This window comes from Barbus barbus, assembly GCF_936440315.1.
Source record: "Barbus barbus genome assembly, chromosome: 18".
NCBI classification, from domain to species: domain Eukaryota; kingdom Metazoa; phylum Chordata; class Actinopteri; order Cypriniformes; family Cyprinidae; genus Barbus; species Barbus barbus.
The window spans coordinates 16,362,957-16,384,421 of record NC_136746.1 but is presented as its reverse complement, the minus strand read 5'-3'; the positions used below and the strand labels follow the sequence as shown (position 1 = coordinate 16,384,421).

Sequence of the window (21,465 nt, the reverse complement as noted above, 5' to 3'; positions counted from 1 at the left end):
AAAAGTTTGTTTATATTAGTGCTGTCAAACGATTAATCACGATTACAAGTTTTTGTTTACATAATATATGTATGTGTACTGTGTATATTTATTATGTGTATATAAATACAAACACATGCATGTATTTTAAAACTATTTACATGTATATACATTTATATTATTATATTATAAGAATATTTAATATATAAACATATATCTTTCTTAAATATATACATGCATGTGTTTGTATTTATATATAATTAATATACACAGGATACAAACATATATTATGTAAACACAAACTTTTATTTTGAATGCGATTAATCACGATTAATCGTTTGACAGCACTAGTTTATATGTTAAATATAAATATATAAACATATATATTTATACAAATATATACTGTATGTGTGTATTTATGTATACGTAATAAATAAACAGTACACATACATATATTAGCTGATGACAAAATTAATATCTTTCAGTTCAGTTTGTTGAGTCTTGTAAATGGTGTTAATTCAGTAACCACACTGGCTGATTCATATTTTGATTCCCTAGAAAGATCCGGCTCAAAAGAGTCTATTTGTTCAAAAATTAGACTCTATTTTTCATGCTGTAGATTCACAACAGCACTGCTTAGTATTAGTGCAGGAAACTGTATTTTCACTATAAACAGTTTTTATGTGCCTGGGGTTTCTTCAAAGATATTTTTGGGATTCATTGAAAAACATACACACTTTAATTATGACATAATTTTCATTTTTGGCAGGACTATTCCTTTAATGAAATAAGCATGCATCTGCAGGGGCACCGGTGTCAGTGACATCAGCTGAATAATAGATGCTCCTCTGAGGCAGTCGTGATCGTTCGGGTGGTGATCTGCATTTGTTTTGCATGTTGTCAGCCATGCTATTGCCTTTTAATCAGAGCTGCTAACAAAACTATTGTAAGTGTGAACAACCGCTCACAGGTGTGTTCTCTCTGAGCCAAGCTGACAAAGGAGAGGCATTGCAGATCATCCTGGTCACTTTGTGGATTTATGCATTTGCTATTATATAATTGATGTTGAGTGAGTATTTATGAAAGCAAATACTAACAAATAGCCATGGGGTGGGGGTGGCGCAGTGGATAAGACACATGCCTTTGGTGTGAGAGACTCGGGTTCGAATCCACTGTGAGACACCAATGTGTCCCTGAGCAAGACACTTAACCCCCTAGTTGCTCCAGAGGCGTGTGACCTCTGACATATATAGCAATTGTAAGTCGCTTTGGATAAAAGCGTCAGCTAAATGAATAAATGTAAATGTAGCCTTCTCCAGGTATTATAGACCACCTTGGAGTACACATAATTATAATCATATAATATATGTTTAAAAGGTCCCATGTAACCAGTGAACATATGAAATTCAAGAAGGAGATTTATGAGGGCTGGTCTCCTTGTTTACACTATCATAGAGTTAGTGTGAGCGGGCTATGCATTAGAGACAGTTTGAAAGAGCAGCGGCTTGTAGAGCTGTCAGCCTTGGCCTTATGAGACTCTTCTCATTAGCACCTCACCTGTCAAAGCAGACCCTTTCATTACAGGAGACTCGCAGACCTGCAGCTCAAGGCCTGAAAGCGGTTTGATCAATATCTTCCTCGATACTTTCTCCCTCCAGCTACGCCGCGCACCTGTATGCAACCGCCAGACAAGAAGCGGTGTTAAAAGGCCACTGATTTCAGACTGGTTTGAGGGGGGAGGGAGAGGTCACGGGTCTACAGCCTGCAGCGAGAGGTCTGCCCTTCCTCTCTGCGAGCCGCAATGATAGCGAGGAGGAGAGTCCGACACAATCTGCCTGGTCAGATCAGCATGACTCTGCCACTTGAAATGCTTATTATGCCTTAATGGATTTGATTTTGATTAACATGGTGACATCAAGCTGGAGGGTGTCAGATCAGCATCTTGCATGTTCCTCTTTGAAAATTACAATCAGATGATTTTTTTTTTCTTTTTTTTTTGTCAAGAAGGCTTGCTGTTTTATTAGATGTGGATACACATGGTAGCAATGAACAGTATGTTGGTACCACATTGGTTATCAGCTGACTTTTGTTTTTAAATACATCACATTTTTTTCTGTATTTAGTGATTAATTACATCTGAATATTTTTTTCAGATTGAAAAAAAGATTTCTATTTGAAATAAATGCCGTTCTTTTTAACTTTACGCAAGAATCCTGAATTTTTTTTTTTATCACAGGTTCCAATAAAATATTGTTTCTAACATTAATAAATCAGCATATTAGAATTATTTCTGAATGATCATATGATGCTGAAGACTGGAGTAATGATGCTGAAAAGTCAGGATTGCATCACAGGAATAAATTATATTTTAAAGTATATTCAAATAGAAAACTGTTATTCTGTTTTTCTGTATTTTTGATCAAATGAATGCAGCCTTGATGAGCATAAACTTCTTTAAGAAAAAAAATAAAAGAAAATTTTACTGATCCAAAACTTTTGAATGGCGGGGTATATACACAAACACACACAGATTAAAATCCCCTTTTTGCTGTCATCTACCACTCAAAGAAAATCTATAAATAAAAAACATTAATAATTTTATAACACTATTAAGTGAAATCTTTAGCAAAGTGCAAAAGGAGTAATAAACATACACTTTTAATATTGTACATTATAATATTGTGATGCTTAAATTCACTTTTAACATTTAAAGCACACACTTTTTTTTATCTATATCTCTATCTATATATCTATCTTATATATATATATATATATATATATATATATATATAAAAGTTAAGTTTTAACATTTTCCATGTTATGGCCGATAATAAAATTTAAAATGATTATCAACTTTTTGCACTGTCCAGAATTTGAATATCCCAAATACATAGTAAACCGATAGAAAGGATGTATGATGTGGACATATTGCAGGCTGAACTTGAAACCTGCATCAGCCGCATGAGCAATGTTGCTTTGTGTCTTGATCATGTGCACTATGCGCTACAACACAGCTCCAACAGCAAATCAAATTTGTAAGCCAGAAATAATATATATGTATTTATTTCTGATTACGTGATTTACATTTATATTCTCTTGAAGCCTTTTTAACAAGCATGCACCTGTTCATAAATTCTCTGTGTCTGCCTTTTCTATCAAACCTCTTCGCTTTTCCTCCAAAAGCCATAACCGCAGGTCTATTGATTCTCATTTGTGGCCTGACTGTGCATAGCAGTGTTTTTTCTCTAAGGCTAATGCTGCTTCATTGTAGCGGCTGGCCTGTTGGGACAGCATCCTCTCAGTAACAAGTGAATAATGAGAGTGGTTGTTTTTCAAAGTGGAATTAGTTGTTTTTGTTGATACGAGGACCACCGGGAGGTTAATGGAGAAACAGCAGTCCCGGTGGATGTTTGCAGTTCTCCTGCATTATTGATTTGTTTGTTCATTTATTTATGGGAAAGGTCTTGTAAGGCATTTGCACTTAAATAAAAAGAAGAGAAATAAAGAAAAAAGTATGTTGATATTTAATTCTGGCAGAGCTGACACTAAGCAGCTGTTTAGAAAACCATAGTCCATATGTTAGCTGTATTCCGCCTACAGCAATTTACAAAGGTACAGCAGCAGCACGTTTTACTCAGTGAAGGAGCTACATAATTTACGCTATCACCCTGAAGATAAAGTCGGTTTCTCAACCGCATTATGTGGTTTGTTTCATATAAAGCCATTTAAGAGAAGGAAATGGGCACTGGTGTTATGAGAAATAGACAGTGCCTTTGGGTCTTATAATGATGATAATTTAAAGATACAATTTTTCTCCAAAACCTTCTGGAGAGAAATGCATTTGTGAAACATTTTATTTTATGTATTCAACTACTTTGTTTTTTCTTTTTCTTTTTAAATCTTCTTGGACCATTTGTCTCGCTGGATTTTTTTTAGATGCCCACCAACATTCACCTGAACCCATTTTATTTATTTATTTCACACTACTACTCTTGAAATATCTAAAATATCATACAATGTATAAAATAAAATATTTGTAAAAAATTACAAATATTGAATAATTTATTTAAATGTTTTTCATTTATTGCCATTCTGAAATCTGGAAATTATATTTCCATAATGTAACACCATTATGTAATATTCATGCACATATTTTGCTGGAAAATATAATAATTTTGACCCGAGCTTATACTCTGAAAGTGACTGTAGTTTTGTGTTTTTGTTGTCTGTTAGGTCTCTTGTTGCGAATCTTGCAGCCGCTAATTGCTACAAGAAGGAGAAACACCTCGATCTGGATGAGAACTGGAAACTTGTTGAGAGAGCCCAAGTTTACTACATCGCTGTAAGTAGAAATGCCTCTCTTGACACTTTTGCCTTTTTTGCAGTTTGTCACCACATGATGCGAAGTGTTAAAATTCAGTTTTTCAAGTTGTTGGCAGTTTGCTTATTCTTCTCTGTGCCAAACTCAGAAAAATCAGATTGCAGAGGGTGCAGCTTTTTCCTCTTGATGAAGGATGGGACATTTTGTTTGGATGTGTGTTTGCAATTGTGATCTAATGGTAGAAACACTGTCATCTAGAGTATGTAACTTCTGTTCCAAACCCTACACTGCCACGATGCATGAAATCCCGAAGGGCCGTAACTGGTACTGGAAGGTGGGGGATGGAGTCTGAAGCGCAGCCGCTGCTCTTTGAACTGTGAGAGTCGAGAGATTTGATCGACAGGTCACGAGGGGGTAGGATGACTCACTCTGAAGGTCACCGACCGACCTGACGCTTTCATTTACTTTAAGCCCTTAAAAAAATAAGTTTGTCTAAGCACTCGTCTGCTTCGGTAGTCAACTGTGCTGGTTAATTCTGAGTACACACCATGAGAAGAGATAAATGCAAAAAGCCGCTGCTCGTAATTACCGGTAATCAAGGTTGGTGTGAAACGAGCGACCCCATTACACTCCGACCTTATTGTTAATGAGCCATTGCAAATGTGATTGGGATGGCTCTCCATGTGGGTCTGTACCTGCTGTAAGCTCCATTCATCGAGGGAAAGTCTGGCATCCGCACCGGTTCGGACATCATTTGTTGAATACCTGTATTGTAGGACTGTGATTAACCTCGAAGCAGGAGTCAGTCTTTGAAGCTCAATTTGGCAGCCATTGTAATGTGACACTCTAATCAAATCATTTTTGTCCCTGATTAAACGTTTTTCATCATGCTGCCGTTTGGTGAATGGGAAGCTCGAGGCTATACATGAATATTGAGGAGCCGTTGCGTGTTGACGGCCTTTGTGTTTTCAAACTTGGCTGAATAAGCTGACGTTCATGGGAAAGTGCCCTAATGGCTCTGCCGCTTCATCGGCTTGTTGTCACCGTCATTTCTTTTCAGCACGCTTGTTGCATAAGTGTGCAGTCGCACAAGGCGCTCCGCCGAACATCGAGATCCACATCAAGCTGTGCCCTTGGATGAATGGCTGTCCTCGATTGCAGAGAGAGAAAGCAAGCACATTCCAGTGTTTATTGAAAGTCTTGTCCCCGTTTTGTCAGCCCAGGCTTTTCAGTAGTGCTTGTTTGACAGCGATCCTGAGGGAGAGGTGATAGTTTCTGTTGTGGATGCCCTGCTCGGTTTGTCCGAGGCTCAAATTTCAGCTGAGATTGGAGTGCTGGCTTGTTTTTCCTCCACAGGTCCAAACTGAGCCGTGAACGCAGCTTCTCCAGGTGCACTGCAGCTCTCCGCTCCACAGACATGTTTAATGCATTTGGCCGAGCTGCACAGCCACTCCAGCCCCACATTTTTCTTCTCACTTTCTGGCCAGAGGCGGGCCGGGATGGTCGTGGAGTGTGAGAATTGATTATCCAGCCAGAGAAAGTTCATTACTGGAGTAGATCCTCTCCCACCTTAATGGTGGAGCGAACGTTCCTGAGTTCTGCCCCTGGTCTAAAAGCGGTGAGCAGGTAGAGATGGACGTGGTCCCTAAGGGAGCCGACTCGACCGCAACAGGAGCACCGACCGAGGTCTCTGCGGTCGAAGTCTCAGTAGACTTCCTTTTTGTTCTACACGCACTTGTTTCTGAAGGGACTCCAGTGCTTGTTTTGGCTGGGCATCAGATCTTGATTGTTTGAACTGAGAGACTGAAAACAAGCCGGTTGATCAAATAAACTGAGCACTCTTGTTCGTAGTCCTGCTGGTTATCTAGGAGTCTCTGTATTCAACTGACGCAGGATTATGTAAGCGATTTCCTCTTCCATATAACCATCACAGTCTATGGCACCAGCCAGTCTGTCCTTGTTATGCATCAAGCCACATCTGTCTCTTTCTCTCTCTCTGTCTCGCTCTTTCACTGCTGACCTTAGTTTTTTTTTGAGTATCTCTTTCTTTACATACACAAGGAGGCATGTGTCTTACCTTGTTATCTAATGAATAGGTTCTACACCAATTCATTAGGGCAGGGTAAAAATATTGATTTCCATTTAAACAATTAATTTGATTTAGCCATTAAATGTAGATATTGAGTCATAAAATCCTAAGATTGATATTTTGCTCTATGTACAGCATGACCAGTGCAGTTTGGTTCATAAAAGAATCTTATGACTCTCTTATAAATGATTCTTTAGTGAGTCAAAATCATGCTAGAGCCATTTGAGTTGTTACTATATCAAGTTGAATCTTTCAGCAATAGAATATGTCTGTTGTTCTGTTATCTTTCTACCATCCTATCTATCATTGTATCATCTGTCTATCATCAAATATTAAAGTATTCAATTACTGAACATAATTATGATGTTAATTAAGTAACTTGATGTTAATGTAGCTCTAATTGAATCAAATGGAGAATCGGTGAATCAGAATGGAAACAGGAAATGTATATTGATAACCGGCATAGTAATTCATCCACATTTTAGGTGTTCAGCATAAAAGCGATGAATTAAATCCCAATTCATTTAAAATGCAAATATGTTGGCTGGGTTTGTAGTGAGTTAGGCCGGATTTATCATTGGTGGCTGTGCAAATATGTAATTGCCATGTAATTGGCAACCGTGTGAGCCCATCTGTGAGATCACAATACAGTGGTGGTCAATCCTCAGCTCACCCCCTCAGAGACCTCTTACACTAGACTGCTTCAGATCTGGTTCGATTCTCTCATAGCTCCCTTGGCATTATGGGATAGCACATTGTGTTGGCACCCTGGTCCACTGCCAGAATTCTTATCTGCTATTTACGGAGTCATGGCCTTAGAATTGTACCGTATCATGGCATCAATCAGGACTGCTCCATTTTCCACCTAAGCACCTCTCGGTAACCAGCTAGATTTACTCGTTTAATGGTAAACAAGGACATATTGTGAATCGTAAGTGCAAAGGTCTGCTCGATAGTCCTCGGCGGTGCATTTTGCTGAGATTGTTTTTTAAAGAGAGCTGAGTGGAGACCATCCAGCGCCATTTCCACTTAATGCACTGTGGCATGCTTCAGTGCAGTGATAAGGGAGGCCTCCTTGAGCGGTAATCTCCATTGACCTTGTGTTCAGCGTGGAAGACATCCCTGTGTGAACATGAAACCATGCAACTTGCTCACTTTAACCTCAGGGATTGATTTTAATTTACCCTGATGGTGTTCTATTGAGGGGATAGATATGCATTTCCTGAAGGAAATACCAGTGCTTGCAAGGCATAAGAATAATAGTGGCACAGGTTTAGGTAAAATGAAGCCTTAGGCTGTGGTTCTGCATGCTAAATTATTGACGGGTTCTTGTTTTATTGACATTCAGGGCCCAACTTTTTATTAGTCAGCTGCTACTTAATCAACATCACCGCAAAGTGTAAAGGCAATTAAAAGTCATTTTAAATATCTGCAAGGATGACACAACCAATCACATAATGATTAAGAATACAAATACACATTTATAGTATGTGTGTGTATTACTTATTACATAACGTATAGTAATATAATATACAAATATATAAAAATTACAACATCATATATATATATATATATATATATATATATATATATATATATATATATATATATATATATATATATATATATATATATATATATATATATATATATATATTGTTGTTGTTTTTATTATATATTTATATATTATATTACTATATATCATGTAATATATCTTTAAACTTGTACAAATTATATCATTATTTTTTTAAGTCATTGAAAATTGTATATATGTATTTATATTCGCTGCATTGATCCATTAGTATATATTATATATTTTATAGACTCTATAAATAATATAAAAAGTTATATTACTATTAGTTTCTATAAAAATCATAATTTATCTATTACTATATATTGGCATATTTCATTTCTATTTTCTAATTGTAGTATATAATACATTTGTCATTATTTTAATTGAAATATTATCTATTTGTAGTATATATTAACATCTGTCATTATTTTGAAATATATATTGATGTACATTTAAAGCTTAAAAAAAACCCGCTAACACAGTGAAAACTGAAATTATCTACAAAATACAGTTTGGATTAACTCTGTAATGTCGCTCGGGCCATATTAATTGCAGAAGTTATACTTTTACACTAACTATAACAAAACCCAGGCAGAGTGTTTGGGGAATATCAACACTGTGCCGGCTTGTAAGCTCTGTAAATATTAACAGCAATACTCCTGATTGTTGTTCCACTCGTTTCTTCTGCTCCCCTCCCTCTTTCCTCAGTTTCATTCATCTGTAAATCAGATTAGCATGAGGGAATTTGTGCGGTAAAGTACTGATTAATGATGCCTGCTGCTGACTCCCAGCGCGCCCACTACCAAAGGGTGCAATTGGACCAGAGGAGAGGTAATAGAGGTTTGGGGCCGGGCCGGGCAATGCACCGCTCTGCCACCGTGGCACGGCAGAGGACAGCACACAGGCAGAACAGCCATTTTTCACTGGAGAAGAGAAAGAGAGGAGGGGAGGGAAGGGAAGAGGAGGGAGGGAGAGAGGGGTGTTGAACTTGTGCCAAATGTTTGGTGGCAGGCTGTTGCTAGGAAATCAGAATCCTGAGGCAGAGTGTTCTTCAGCGAGCAGTAATGAGAGACAGGAACAGAGCTGCAAAAAACGCACACCAAAAATGGAGATGGATTTCGGTGCACATTCACAAGGCCAGTTGCACAAAAACGTATCACATTTTTGTCGTGATTACTGTAAGAATGTCAAATTATGATCAAAATGTCCATTACAGAGGTAGTCCTCGCAAAAAAAATGTATTCTGTCATTTTTTCAACTTTGTGCTAAATATCTCCCTTTGACAATGTCTAAACTGCTCTTTTTTTCCACAACTGCCTCTAGTCCCCATTCACATTCATTGTATGATATAAAGAGCAGCATGCACATTCTTCTAAATATCTCCTTTTGTTTTCCATGCAAAAATAAGTTGCACAGATCTGGGACAAAATATCTGGGTGAGTAAATGTTCACGGGTGTTTAAATTTCAGTCGTACTGTTCTTTTAAATAATCCTTTTCATCATAAACATCAGAAGAAATTGTTGTGTTGTGTATTATACAGTCGTCTCTGCTCTGTTACATTTTAAAATTTAAAAAATTATAAATAAAATTTAAGCATTTATATGGAGCCTTGAAATATTTATTATATTTATGTGATGTAAAAAAAATTATATTATATGATTTTATAACTTTTGTAGATAAAATTAAAAAAAACCTTAGAATTAATTTTGATCAGTCGTTTTCTCTCTTTTTTGAAAAATTGTTTTATTCATATTTACATTGATAACTGCCAGTGTTGTTATTGTTAACTAAAACATTTAAAGAGCATTTTCATTAATTGAATGAAATTAAATAAAATTTAAGTATTACATGAATATCTGAATATATGATAATGTTTATTTTATTTATTTATTTGTTATTATTATGGGCCTACTGTACCTCCAAACCATCCTACTTGTCATAAACATAAAGCACAAATGTATTGTGTATAGCACCTGAGCATTAACCTCAGCATGCCAGTCTTCTCTGCTCTGAGTGAACACGCAGTCTCTGAAGGCACTGACATACAACTGTTCTCTTAAAGAGACAGGAGCATTTAAAGGTGTGCACGTAGTCACGTTATGGGGGAGGGAGAAAATAGAAACAGTGGGTGTGGTGATGTGTGAGAGAGATGAAGATAATTAAAAGCGGGGCCTGGCGGGCCTCTGAGGCCCCAGCTGCAGATGGTTCTAGAGCAGCCCAGGGACATAAAAGAGGAGCTCTTGACACTTGCAGGCGTGTGCCAGTTCCACTGAGTGGATGCTTCGTCCAGGGAGGATGTGGCTCTGCTGCAGAGGTAGCTGTGAAAGGAAGTGTCACCTGTGGGGGGGGGGGAAAACACTCTTTCTCTCTCTGTTTTTCTCTCTAACACTATCTATAGCTCACTTTTCACATTGTGCATTTGCCTAGCGTGAGCTTTCAGACCTGTAAGTGCTATGGTGCACACAAAGCAGGTTGAGCTACGTCTAAAATACTGTCAGTAGAGCAGGAGAGAGAGACCATTAACTGATACAGCAAGCAGTATGGCAGCCTACACCCTGAAGTGGCATTATACTTTCTCTCTTTTTCTCCATCACCCTCTCTCTGTGTTTTTTTTTCTCGTCTTTTTTTCACCAATCAGACATCAGAGTTCCCTGGCAACAAAATTGGGCACTGGGTTGGGGGTTGGTTGTATTTCATAATCATAATGACACCTCGTTCACAAGGGCTCTGCCGATGATTTCGGCGAGGTGACTCGCAATGCCATCCCTCCCACGTAGGTATCGCTGCTTTCGCTCAGACACACACACACACACACACACACACACTCAGGCAGCCCTCCTGCTGACCTTGAGCTGAATCTGGCGTCAGCTGCCCGCCAAACTGTATCCCCCACCCCACTCTACTCCACCCAGAAAGATCACACAATGCAAATCCAGCTAGTGAGGGAAAGAAAATGACTGGCAGCCGCCCCATCACTGCAGGCTGGTCACTATGCTGGATTGCTCCGATGAAATTTAATTAGTGCAGCTTACTAGGGTTGTCACAATACCAGTATTTCAGTAGTCGATACTAGTAGCAGTGAAATTTCGCTATTCTCTTTGTTACCACAACAAGAAATGAATGTGGATAACTAAGCTTAATTTATTGAAGCTAATAATTATTATTAAAATATTAACAAATAAAATTTGATACACTTAAGTATCGTTACATTACGTTATATTATATTCATTCTCCAAGCTGATTGTGTGCAGGCCCAGAGATACTGGTGAATAAGCATGTACATTCTTAATTTATTAAAGTGAAATATTAATATAAAATAATAACAAATAAAATAGACATAAAACAGTTTTATGTACTCTTTAAATGCTATATATTATATTATATTATAACTATTTTCAGATGAAAATCAGTTTTTAAAAAAAGTGACTTGCTTTCTCTTTTTTTGGAATGTTTTTTTTATTAATATTTACATTATGATAGCTGCCAGTGTTGTTATTGTTAACTAAAACATTTAAAAAGCATTTTCATTCATTTTAATCTAATAAAGATAAAATTAAATAAAATGTAAACATTGCAAAACATGAAAAACTGAGTATGACAATGTTTTTTTTTTTAGCCTACTGTACCTCCAAAGCACCATATTCATCATAAACATAAAGTGCAAATGTATTGTGTATTACACCTAAGAATTAACCTCAGTGTGTCAGTCTTCTTTATATTTTTTTGTATTATATTTTTTCCCTTGTTATTATTCAAGTAAGCAATCAGTAATAAAACATTGTATGTGAATTTTAATTAAATATATATTTTTTCTTGTTGGGAAATTATATATTTATTCATCAAACAAACAAACTAATAAATAGTCATATAAATGATATGACAGAACCAATATTTTGATTGGATTGAATGTTGATCTTTTTTTGATTGTTTACATTTAATATTATATTGTATAATAATTAATTGTTATAATTGTATTTTTATTATTGAATAATTTTATTATTAATTGTTATTAATAATAAAGTAAACAATCAATTCAAATAATAAAGTTGTTTTCTCTCTTTCTTGTTGGAAAATCTATTATTCATCAAATAAATAAATCTATAATATAATATGTAAACAAAGTATGTCTCAAGTGAATATAAACAGGCAGGTCAAAAAAAAAAAACTGGTAAAATATTGGTGCATATTGACTAATGCTCACATTTTCTTCATGTAAAATGATGTTTTGTCATTTACAAAGCTACATTCACTCTTTGTAAACCTTAAGGAGATTTGTTGATTTGAATTAGTGTTTGATTGGAAGTGTTTGCCACGCCTCTGTCTCCATGTTGCTGGACGTGGACACACTTAAAGAGATCTGCCATACTGTATGCGTGAGTCATGCTGTCAGCGAAATGGCTCGTTTAGCTTTTCTGTGGTCTGTGAATCTCATGCCTGTGGAAGCGTGATTCATTTCTGATATCCTAACAAGTCAAGTCAAGCCACCTTTATTTATATAGTGCTTTATACATTACAGACTGCTTCAAAATAGCTTCACAGTAATAAACAGGAAAATAACCGAATCAATGATGCAAACTTCATCAAATATGAGACAACACAGAGGAAGCATTTTGTGGCCCAGACTGCTGTATCAAGGGAGAGACCAAATTTATCAAACCTTTCTAAATGAATCTATCAATTTCACCTAGTAATAATATTGCACTTATAATCTGTTTACCTTTTTATTATTTTTCGCTAATAGCAGTCAGTAATGGTGAGGTCCTACATGATGATAAGAGCCTAATTGTACAATTATACGCACGTTGCATCTTAACCATTAGCCTCGCTCCCCCTTTTACCAATTCATTTATGCTTGCGTAGTGCAAACACAACAGCAGCCAGTTAGGTATTATTTGCCATGTGTCTAATTTGCTGCGAATCAGGAAGGCATTTATGCTGGTTGGGGATAGGAGGCTGTTTACCCGGCGGAGACATGTTTGCAATATAATTGAAGCATCATTAGCTGACGTGAGCACACATGGGGTTGTGTGTTATAACGTGACGTTATGGCATCTCCTTTGACGACTTGTGATTTCATTCACATTTCTTCACTGGATACATCTTTAAAAAAAATGGGGTTTAATACTTAGGAAATTAATACTTTTATTCAGCATGGATGCAATAAATCAGTCAAAAGTGACAGTAAAAGACATTTATATCATTACAAAAGATTTCTGTTTCTTGACCAAATCAGCATTTTAGAATGATTTCTGAAGGATCGTGTGACACTGAAGACTGAAGCAGTCAGTATATAATAATATACACTGCTGTTTGGGATCAGAAAGATTTTTTATGTTTTTTTTAACAGTCTCTTTTATTTATTTGATCAAAAATTTTAATTAAATTAAATTTAAAAAAAGTAATTTTGTGAAATATTTCTAATATTGGTTTCCCATTTTAATATACTTTAAAATATCATTTATTTCTGTGACGCAGTGCTGAATTTTGATCAGTCCATTAGCCAGTGTCACACAAACACGGTCCTTTTTAACTTTTTATTTGTCAAAGAATCCTGAAAAAAGTATCACAGTTCCCAAAAGATATTAAGCAGCACAACTGTTGAATTTCTGAAGGATCATGTGACACTAAAGGCTAGAGTAATGATGCAGTAAATTCAGCATTGCTTCACAGGAATAAATTATATTTTAAAGTATTTAAAAAAAGTATTTCCTGTATTTGTGATCAAATAAATGCAGCCTTATTTCAAAACAAAACAATGTTTTACTGACCATCTGCCCAAATGTGGCTTGAGTGATCAGATCACAAAACATTTTGTGACTTTCTGTTTTTCATTGTCCTCCAATTAAATCAGTTATGATTTCACCAGATTTTTTTTTACTTTTAAATGAGCACCTTAATTGACCCTTTCATCAATATTTTATACAGGTGAGGCCAGCAGGTTTCAGTACATTTGCGAGGACATTTTCAGAAAAGCAAGTGCTCTCCAAAAGTTACAGTAAATGCACACACTCAGAGGAACGGCACTCGAGCACAGTCGATGCCTCTAAAGTGTACACACACTCTCACGCTCATTGCCGTAAACCTCCTTCAAACACAATCCTTTCCTGTCGCTGAATAGGACTCGAAACGATCAAAGCCTCGTGGAGTCGCGTGTTAGATGAACGTTTGATCCGACGGAGTGCTCTCCACGGCCAATGGAAACCCCTCTTCCTGCCTGCCCCCGGGGAGGAAGCGACCGGCTGAGAGGTCAGGCTAATATTTAGAGATGATAAGTGGATACCGCTGGAGGTCTCCAGGCCTCTTGTTAAGGGTTAGTTACCCGGCTCCGAGAAACCCCTCCTTCATGCCACCTCAGACACGGGATCACTACTCTACCAGACACTCCAGCTGAAACATTCATGTGCCGCGGCCGTGAAATTGCCACGAGTAGATGAAGTGCGGAGACACCTGAGTTGCAGCTGATTGTTTTTTAATGCATTGAGAATCGGACATTACTACACAGATCCGAGTATGAGAAGGGGATGAGTTCTCCGATATGACAGGATCAATAAAATATCACAGAGTGTTAAATACTGTATCAAGAACATGCTGAGATCTAGCTGAATGAAGCAGGCGTTTCGAAACATGGTGAATGATTCAAACGCTAAATGACACTGAATATCTCGTTCTATTGACCTCGTTCTGGAGTTTGTTTAGAATCCTTCCCCTCGGGTCAATCTGAGACTTGGCGCCCAACGTAGGGCTACCTGAGAGTATCGCCCCCGAACTTCTCTTCACCCGTGTTTGTACGGCTAAAGGCGCAGTCTGTGGTATGCTTAATACTGTCGTTTCCTAAGATTTATGAGCACTTTTGGGGCCTCAAAGAGAAGAGATGAAGTTTCCTTCAAAGCCACAATTCACCACGTCGTTTATTAGCGGCGGCGGTTGGGTCGGCGGATCCCAGCTATGTGTGTGAGAAGCGTTAGAGTAACACTGTGCAGATGTTTGGGCATGGAGCAGATGTCAAGAACGGGGTTTTGGGGAAGGAGGGATTCGCACTTCTCTCAGAGCAATTGCTCGTTTTACATCACCTGCAATTGTTGATGGGTAATGATGTGCGCGTGTACGCAAATCCATTTTTCTGTGTGTATCTACAGACCCAAATGTGGACCCCCTTGCATCTAGCTTAAGCACTGAGATTTTTCTAAAAAGCAAAAGAGGTTGTAGGTTATTTTTCTTTCTTGTACACTAGAGCTCGTTTTTCTCCCCCCTCCTTTTTTTTACTTTCTGAGAGTCAGCGCTGGTGTGAACTGGTGTGGGTGAGCGTATGTTGAGCTTTTGGTTGGCACGTATACCGAACACCTGAATATCTTTTTACCTTTTGTTGTGTTTAGCTTTATAAAAAAATTTCTAGTCCTATAAAATGTTTTTGTGAGACATGTTTGGAAGCATGCTCAGTGAAACATGAAATGTCTTAACCCTGAGTTATACATTTTTTCCGTTTGCTTTCCTCTGGACTATGATGTTAACAAGCGGTTTCTGATTTATTTGTATATTGTTTTCAATTCAAGCTGTTTTTTTGGCTGTAACCTGGCACACCTGGCTGAGGCCCATCATACAGCCTCCAGGGCACCGGCTGAAAGAGGCAGCAGCAATGCAGCTGTACTCCCACACACACCCTCCCTCCTATAAACAAGACATGCTCCATCCATAACAGCCGCCTTAAGCCTCCTGGCTGGATGCTGTGGTCATGTTTAGGACTTGTAGAATATGCCGGAGCAGAGCAGTGAGTATCAAATACATGTATGGGTCGTTTGACCTTCATTCATATGATCTTTTCTGTTGGTTAAACATTTAAAACAAAAACCTTAAGAAAGATGATTAAATCTGACTGTATTTGGGTGTTTCTTCAACTTTGGTCACTTTAATGTCCTAGAAGTTTAAAACATTTTTCTTTTCTTGTATGAAGGTCACATTAAAACTGTCTTGGAAATGTTTTACCGTTTATTTTTTGCTATTTATCGAATGGCCAGTAAGTAGAGATTTTATGATTTTAACATTCTACCGAACCCAGACTTTCAATCTTACACCATGAAAATCCATCATACAAATATTATGATGATATTAAGAGTTTATTAAATAGAAAATTGTTGGAGATTATCCTTAAAAACACAAATAGGTCAGATATTTTATTCCAAAAATGTTTCAAATTATATTTCCACCACAAAATGCTATTGAACATAATACATGATTTGAGATGTGGTGGGACAGTAATGACAGAATTTTTGTTAGGAGACAATTGAAACTAGAGAGAGAGTGAAAAGTGTGTTCTTTATTTCCTAAAGGTCAGAATGTCCATAGTTGAAGAAACTCCCATATATTTTAATAAACCGCTACAGTATTCACCCTAGAACAGGACCTCTTAGCATCATAGACCGTCTTGTGCCTATTTATTGAGCCATTGACAAGAAACTATTAAAAGAGCTATTAGCCTGTGACATAACAAGGTGACGTCTCTGTGATGGGCTCATCATCTGTGGTTTGCTGGAAGATGTGAGTCATCGAACAGGAAGAGCAAAAATGGGATGAAATGAGGAAGTGGGTGGGTGAATAAATAAACCTGAAAGAACAAGATTCCCGCTCTGGTCAGCATCTTGACTCTATCGGTATCTCAGATGTCAGCCCTGTCCATTAAGGGATACAATAAATCATCAGTCGTGAGAGCAGAGGCTGCTATTGAGTTAAATCGCATATCTTACAAATAAGATTACATAGCATTTTCTCTTAGTTAAGCATATTGTTCCCCAGTGTATTTAATTCAATGACTATACACATTTATTGTATAGAAATTGAATTCTATTAATAAATTAGCACTTTCCTACTTTTCACACAGAAATACTAATGAGCGCTTAGAATTACCCATAACAATCGCGGAGGCGTGGTGCTTTTATTAGGCCTGTTAATGGTAAGTGCTGAATTCCCTACAGTTTTGGGTGCTGTGGCTGGCTCTGGAGTTTCCAGCGCTCCGCTGCATGAATATTCAAACAGCTCCATTAATGAGAACAGAGCTGGATCAAGGCTGCAGGCTCCGCGATACGCTTCAATATGAGTTTGAAGCAGCGCAGCTGGTGGGTATACGCACATCAGGATGTGATGCGGGGGCATTTCTGCCCTGGGATCTTTCTCAGAAAGAAGTCTTTTCTTCTTTTTCCTTCCCGTTTTTTTTTTTTTTTTTTTTTTTTAAATAACTGTACGTTTGAAATGGATCTTATTCAAGGCGAAAACACAAATGTGTTGTCAATAAGAGAGTTTGAAATGGCGTAGAATTCTCAGATCTGCTTGAGTTAATTAGCAGCGCTTTAATGAGTCATTTTACAAGAAATTATGATGCAACGGATTTCTGTCACAAAAGGCAAGCTTTTAAATGATGAAGTGTAGGGCACATAAACACTACAGTTTAGAATTTTGGGGTCGGAATGCTATATTTTCTAATGTTTTTAAAAGAGTTTTATGCTCACTAAGGCTGCATTTATTTGATAAAAAATACAATAACAGTAATAAAACCAGTAATATTGTGAAATATTTGCAAAATGATTAATTTCATTCAAAATAACAGTTTGTTTACATGCTATATGTTTACTGTGTATATTTAAGTTTATATAAATGCACACACATTTTTTTTATATTTACGTGTGTATTTACATATTCATAATAAATATACACAGTACACATAGTATGTAAACATAAAGTTTTATATTGAATGATTAATCACAATTAATAGTTTTGCAGCCCTAGAAATATTATTACAATTTAAAATAACCGTTGTGTATTTTAATATATTTTACATGTAATTTATTCTTGTGATGGCAAAGCTGAATTTTCAGCATTATTATTCCAGTCTTCAGTGTCACATGACCCTTTAGAAACCATTCTAATATGCTGATTTGCTGCTCAAGAAACATTTCTTATTATTATCACAGTTGAAGCATCTGGTTCAGCAATTGAGAACTCTCCATTTAAATATATGAGAAAACACCATTTATTTGAAATGCAAATCATTTGTAACATTATAAATGTCTTTACTGTCACTTTTGGTAAATTTATTGCATCCTATCTGAATAAAACTCTTAATTTCTTTTTCTAGTTTCTGCCACAATAGTGGATCATGAAGCGAAGATATGATCTCTTACAACCAGCGACTCATTTGAATGATCTGTTATTTCTTGACCTCTTTCAACACTAGATGGTTAGAGCTGCCTTTACTTTTCTTTTTGCAAACTATATATGCAAGCTATTTTTATTTTATTTTTTAGATTTGCACGTGTTTTTGAAAGCCACCCAAATAAGTCAAGAAAGTAATAGTTTACCTTATCTTTTGGGCTCAGGAAGTAGTTTGAATTAACAGGCTGGCTTTGAAGCCATCAGGCAAGGTTAACCCCACAAGTATTTCCTGTTATGGCATCGCTCTTAATCCATGAAACCAGATTTCTCATCTGTAAAGTAGATAATGTGTCTGGAAAAGCAAAAACATTTACTGTGGGTTATCATGATTAAGCAGCTTAGTCGTGACACAGTGCGCTGGGGAATAGCGGCGGGAGACAGCTCCTTTCTCTCCCTCAGAAAATATCACTACTGGATTGATGCAGTGAGCTTCTCTCGAAAAACAATCAATTTCTGCCCCCGTAATAAATGGCCTGTTTGTTTGGATTCATGGTGGAGTGGAACGAGGGAGTTTTCTTTCCTCCTCATCATGTCATACTCGGTTAATGAGCCGACTGCGCGCCTGACATTATTGACTGATAAATAACGCAGGAAATTACTTTTGATTCCATTTGTATTCACATATCACAGCGTTCCAATTAATCAGCAGCAATTTCTACTTCGCATTACCTTTTATAAATGTATTCAATTTCATGGCAAATCACAGATGCTACAGCTTATTAAACCCCTCTTGATCTCACGCTAACCTTAATGTAACATGCACGCGCTCTGCATTGCAGAGGCCTAATAATACCGTGGCAACTGCAGGCTTCATTCTAACACATTATTTCACATGTTTTGAAACCACAAACCATGTTAGCACAGTAATAAACACCGCCCAGCCCTGCGCTGTCCTGCTTGTAGCTAAAACTACACGACTCTGCACACTGTCAGCCAGGATGTGGTCAACTAACAGCTTACCGTGTTTGGCTTCTGAAAACCATGCTTGTTCGAGTTACAAGAAGTTTCACTCACACCACCGTAGGTTCGATGCATTTTACTGTAGATCATTCGAAGGCCAGACATTAGTGTAGACTGTCAATATGATTTGTAAACGCCAGGGTCATTCCCCAAAAATTGTTTTTTTACATCTTGCAAAACATGTTGCTTTGAATTCAATTTTGTTTTCATCCTGAAAAGTGGATAAGCATTCGAGTGCAATATTAAAAAATTATCATGGAAAATATATAAAAATAAAAATAATGTATAATTACTCTATATTTTCTAAAATTTTTATTATATTTGTTACATAATCTCTAAACAGCATATATTCATCAGACTTAAATTAACATTAAATAATAAAGTAGTAATATACCTCTAAAATAATAATAATAATAATCTTTCAACATGGTGAAAAAATAACTATGAACTTTGACCTTGGAAGTACTTTTCTGCATTTATTTAGTTAGTTAATTAGTTTAGTTAGTTTAGTTTAGTTTCTAACATCAGTAGTATCAATGTGAAGAAATAAAGTGAAAAGCGTTTTCTTTCTAAAAAATTTTTTTGGCTGTTGAATAATGCTATTTTATATTGCATTTCTTGACTATTTGACATTTTTCTCGTGACTGTCATGGAAAAGTCATGGACTTGATTGTCACCATATTGTGGGAATGACTCACCTGTTGCTTTGCTATGAGTGTAAATGCCTGCTGTTTTTCAAATGAGTTAGGATCCACTCTCACAACCAGTGACGAGGATCCCCACTCATGTCTCATGCTGGACAGATGTGTACTACTCCTACGAGGGCAAGCTGGGACCTTAATTTAAGAAAAGCAGGAAGGGTTTTTCATGTGCGTCTCATCCCCACCAATTTGGCCCACTCCTGCCCTCCCCCTCTATTTTTCCTGGTAAAAAGCATAGCCATCATAGGATTCAGGCTCCAATTAGTAACCCTTGAGTCTAAACCAGGCAGATGTACTTGTGCAGATGAATGAAGGGGGAAGCGGATGTATGTGCTTGTACTACGAGTCGGGGCTGTTAAATTGGCTCTGATGATTTCCATTTTGTGGCACAATTAGATTAGAGGAAGGAATCGCGCGCTGATCAGTGGCTCTGAAATCAGTATGACACGTCTTTGATGAACCCTTCAGTGTTGAGAGAGGGAGATAATGTGACTGAGAGAGAGAAGCCCTGTTTTCACTAGCTCTCCCTGTCTGCCAGAGACCTTTTAAAAAGGATTTTGCTCTGAGATCGGTTTCCTATAAGCAGCACAGGTGGTATCATTTGTTTGTGTGTACACTAGAAGCGCTGACACAATTTTGACAAGAAAATGTAGCTACTGGAGAGTAATATGAACTAGACCCAAGGGAGATGTGTTTTCAGATCTTTAATCTGTGGGGACATTACCATGAGGATCAGTGTATACAAACAAACTACAATTCAAGCTGTTGAGGGACTTTATGGAGAGACTCTATTCATCAGGGAATCTGTGTGTGGTGTGTTTCACAAATCACCTTTGTTTGGCGTGAAATAATACTAGCACTATGGTATGATGATCCAGTGTCTTGTGAAATGTTTAATACAGTGTGCAACATGGAATCAAAGTAGATTATGCATGGAGATTTTCTCATTAAAGAAATTAGTTTTCTGCACATTGGTGTATTTAATGTTAATGACGTGACTTGATCAGATGTTATTTATTTCACATTTTTAGTGTTGTTTGTTTATGCTGTATCTACTATTTGATTAGATTTTTTGAATATCCACACAATATATTTGCGTTGATTTTGTTGGCAATTTCAAATTTAAACAACATTGAATACCACAGTGATTTTAATGAGCTTTTTATTTGGCCATTAAGTTGTCTAAACAGCGTGTCATTAGACTAGATTTGTATTAAGAGAGTGTTGAGACATTTAAATAGCATCTCTGATGTAAATTTCAGTGGCAAAACAGAGTTAGTAGTTCACTTGATTTCTGTGAATCAGTTCAAACTGTCTGATTTAATGAATTGATTTAAAAATTAAAGGGGGGGTAGGTAATTTTTCAAAAACGCTTTAGAAAACTGAGTCGGGGCCAAGTACCAAAACAAACTTGTAGCCAATCAGCAGTAAGGGGCATGTCTACTCATGATGTGGTGGAAAGAGCATTCAGTGAAAAGCCGAGCCGAGCGACAGAAAGATAGACATGGCGAATAAAAAACAAAAGAGGAAAACGTCTGCGGAACGATAAGGCAAGAAGTAGGACCCGTATAAATCTCAGATCAGCTTTCCAGTGCTGGAGAGGACTCAAGGAATGGAAGGCCTGCGATCGGACGCCGAGGT

At 37.0% G+C, this 21,465-nt stretch overlaps 1 protein-coding gene across 2 annotated transcripts in view; it reads left to right on the top strand.

The window, feature by feature from the left end:
• Nucleotides 1-21,465, top strand: part of LOC306884107 (adenosine kinase-like) — a 161,386-nt gene that overhangs the window by 84,773 nt on the left and 55,148 nt on the right. For both annotated transcript variants that reach the window (XM_079439791.1, XM_079439792.1), the window contains exon 6: nt 4,213-4,321. In XM_079439791.1, coding sequence (XP_079295917.1) covers nt 4,213-4,321 — 109 coding nt within the window. The remainder of the gene's footprint in view (nt 1-4,212; nt 4,322-21,465) is intronic.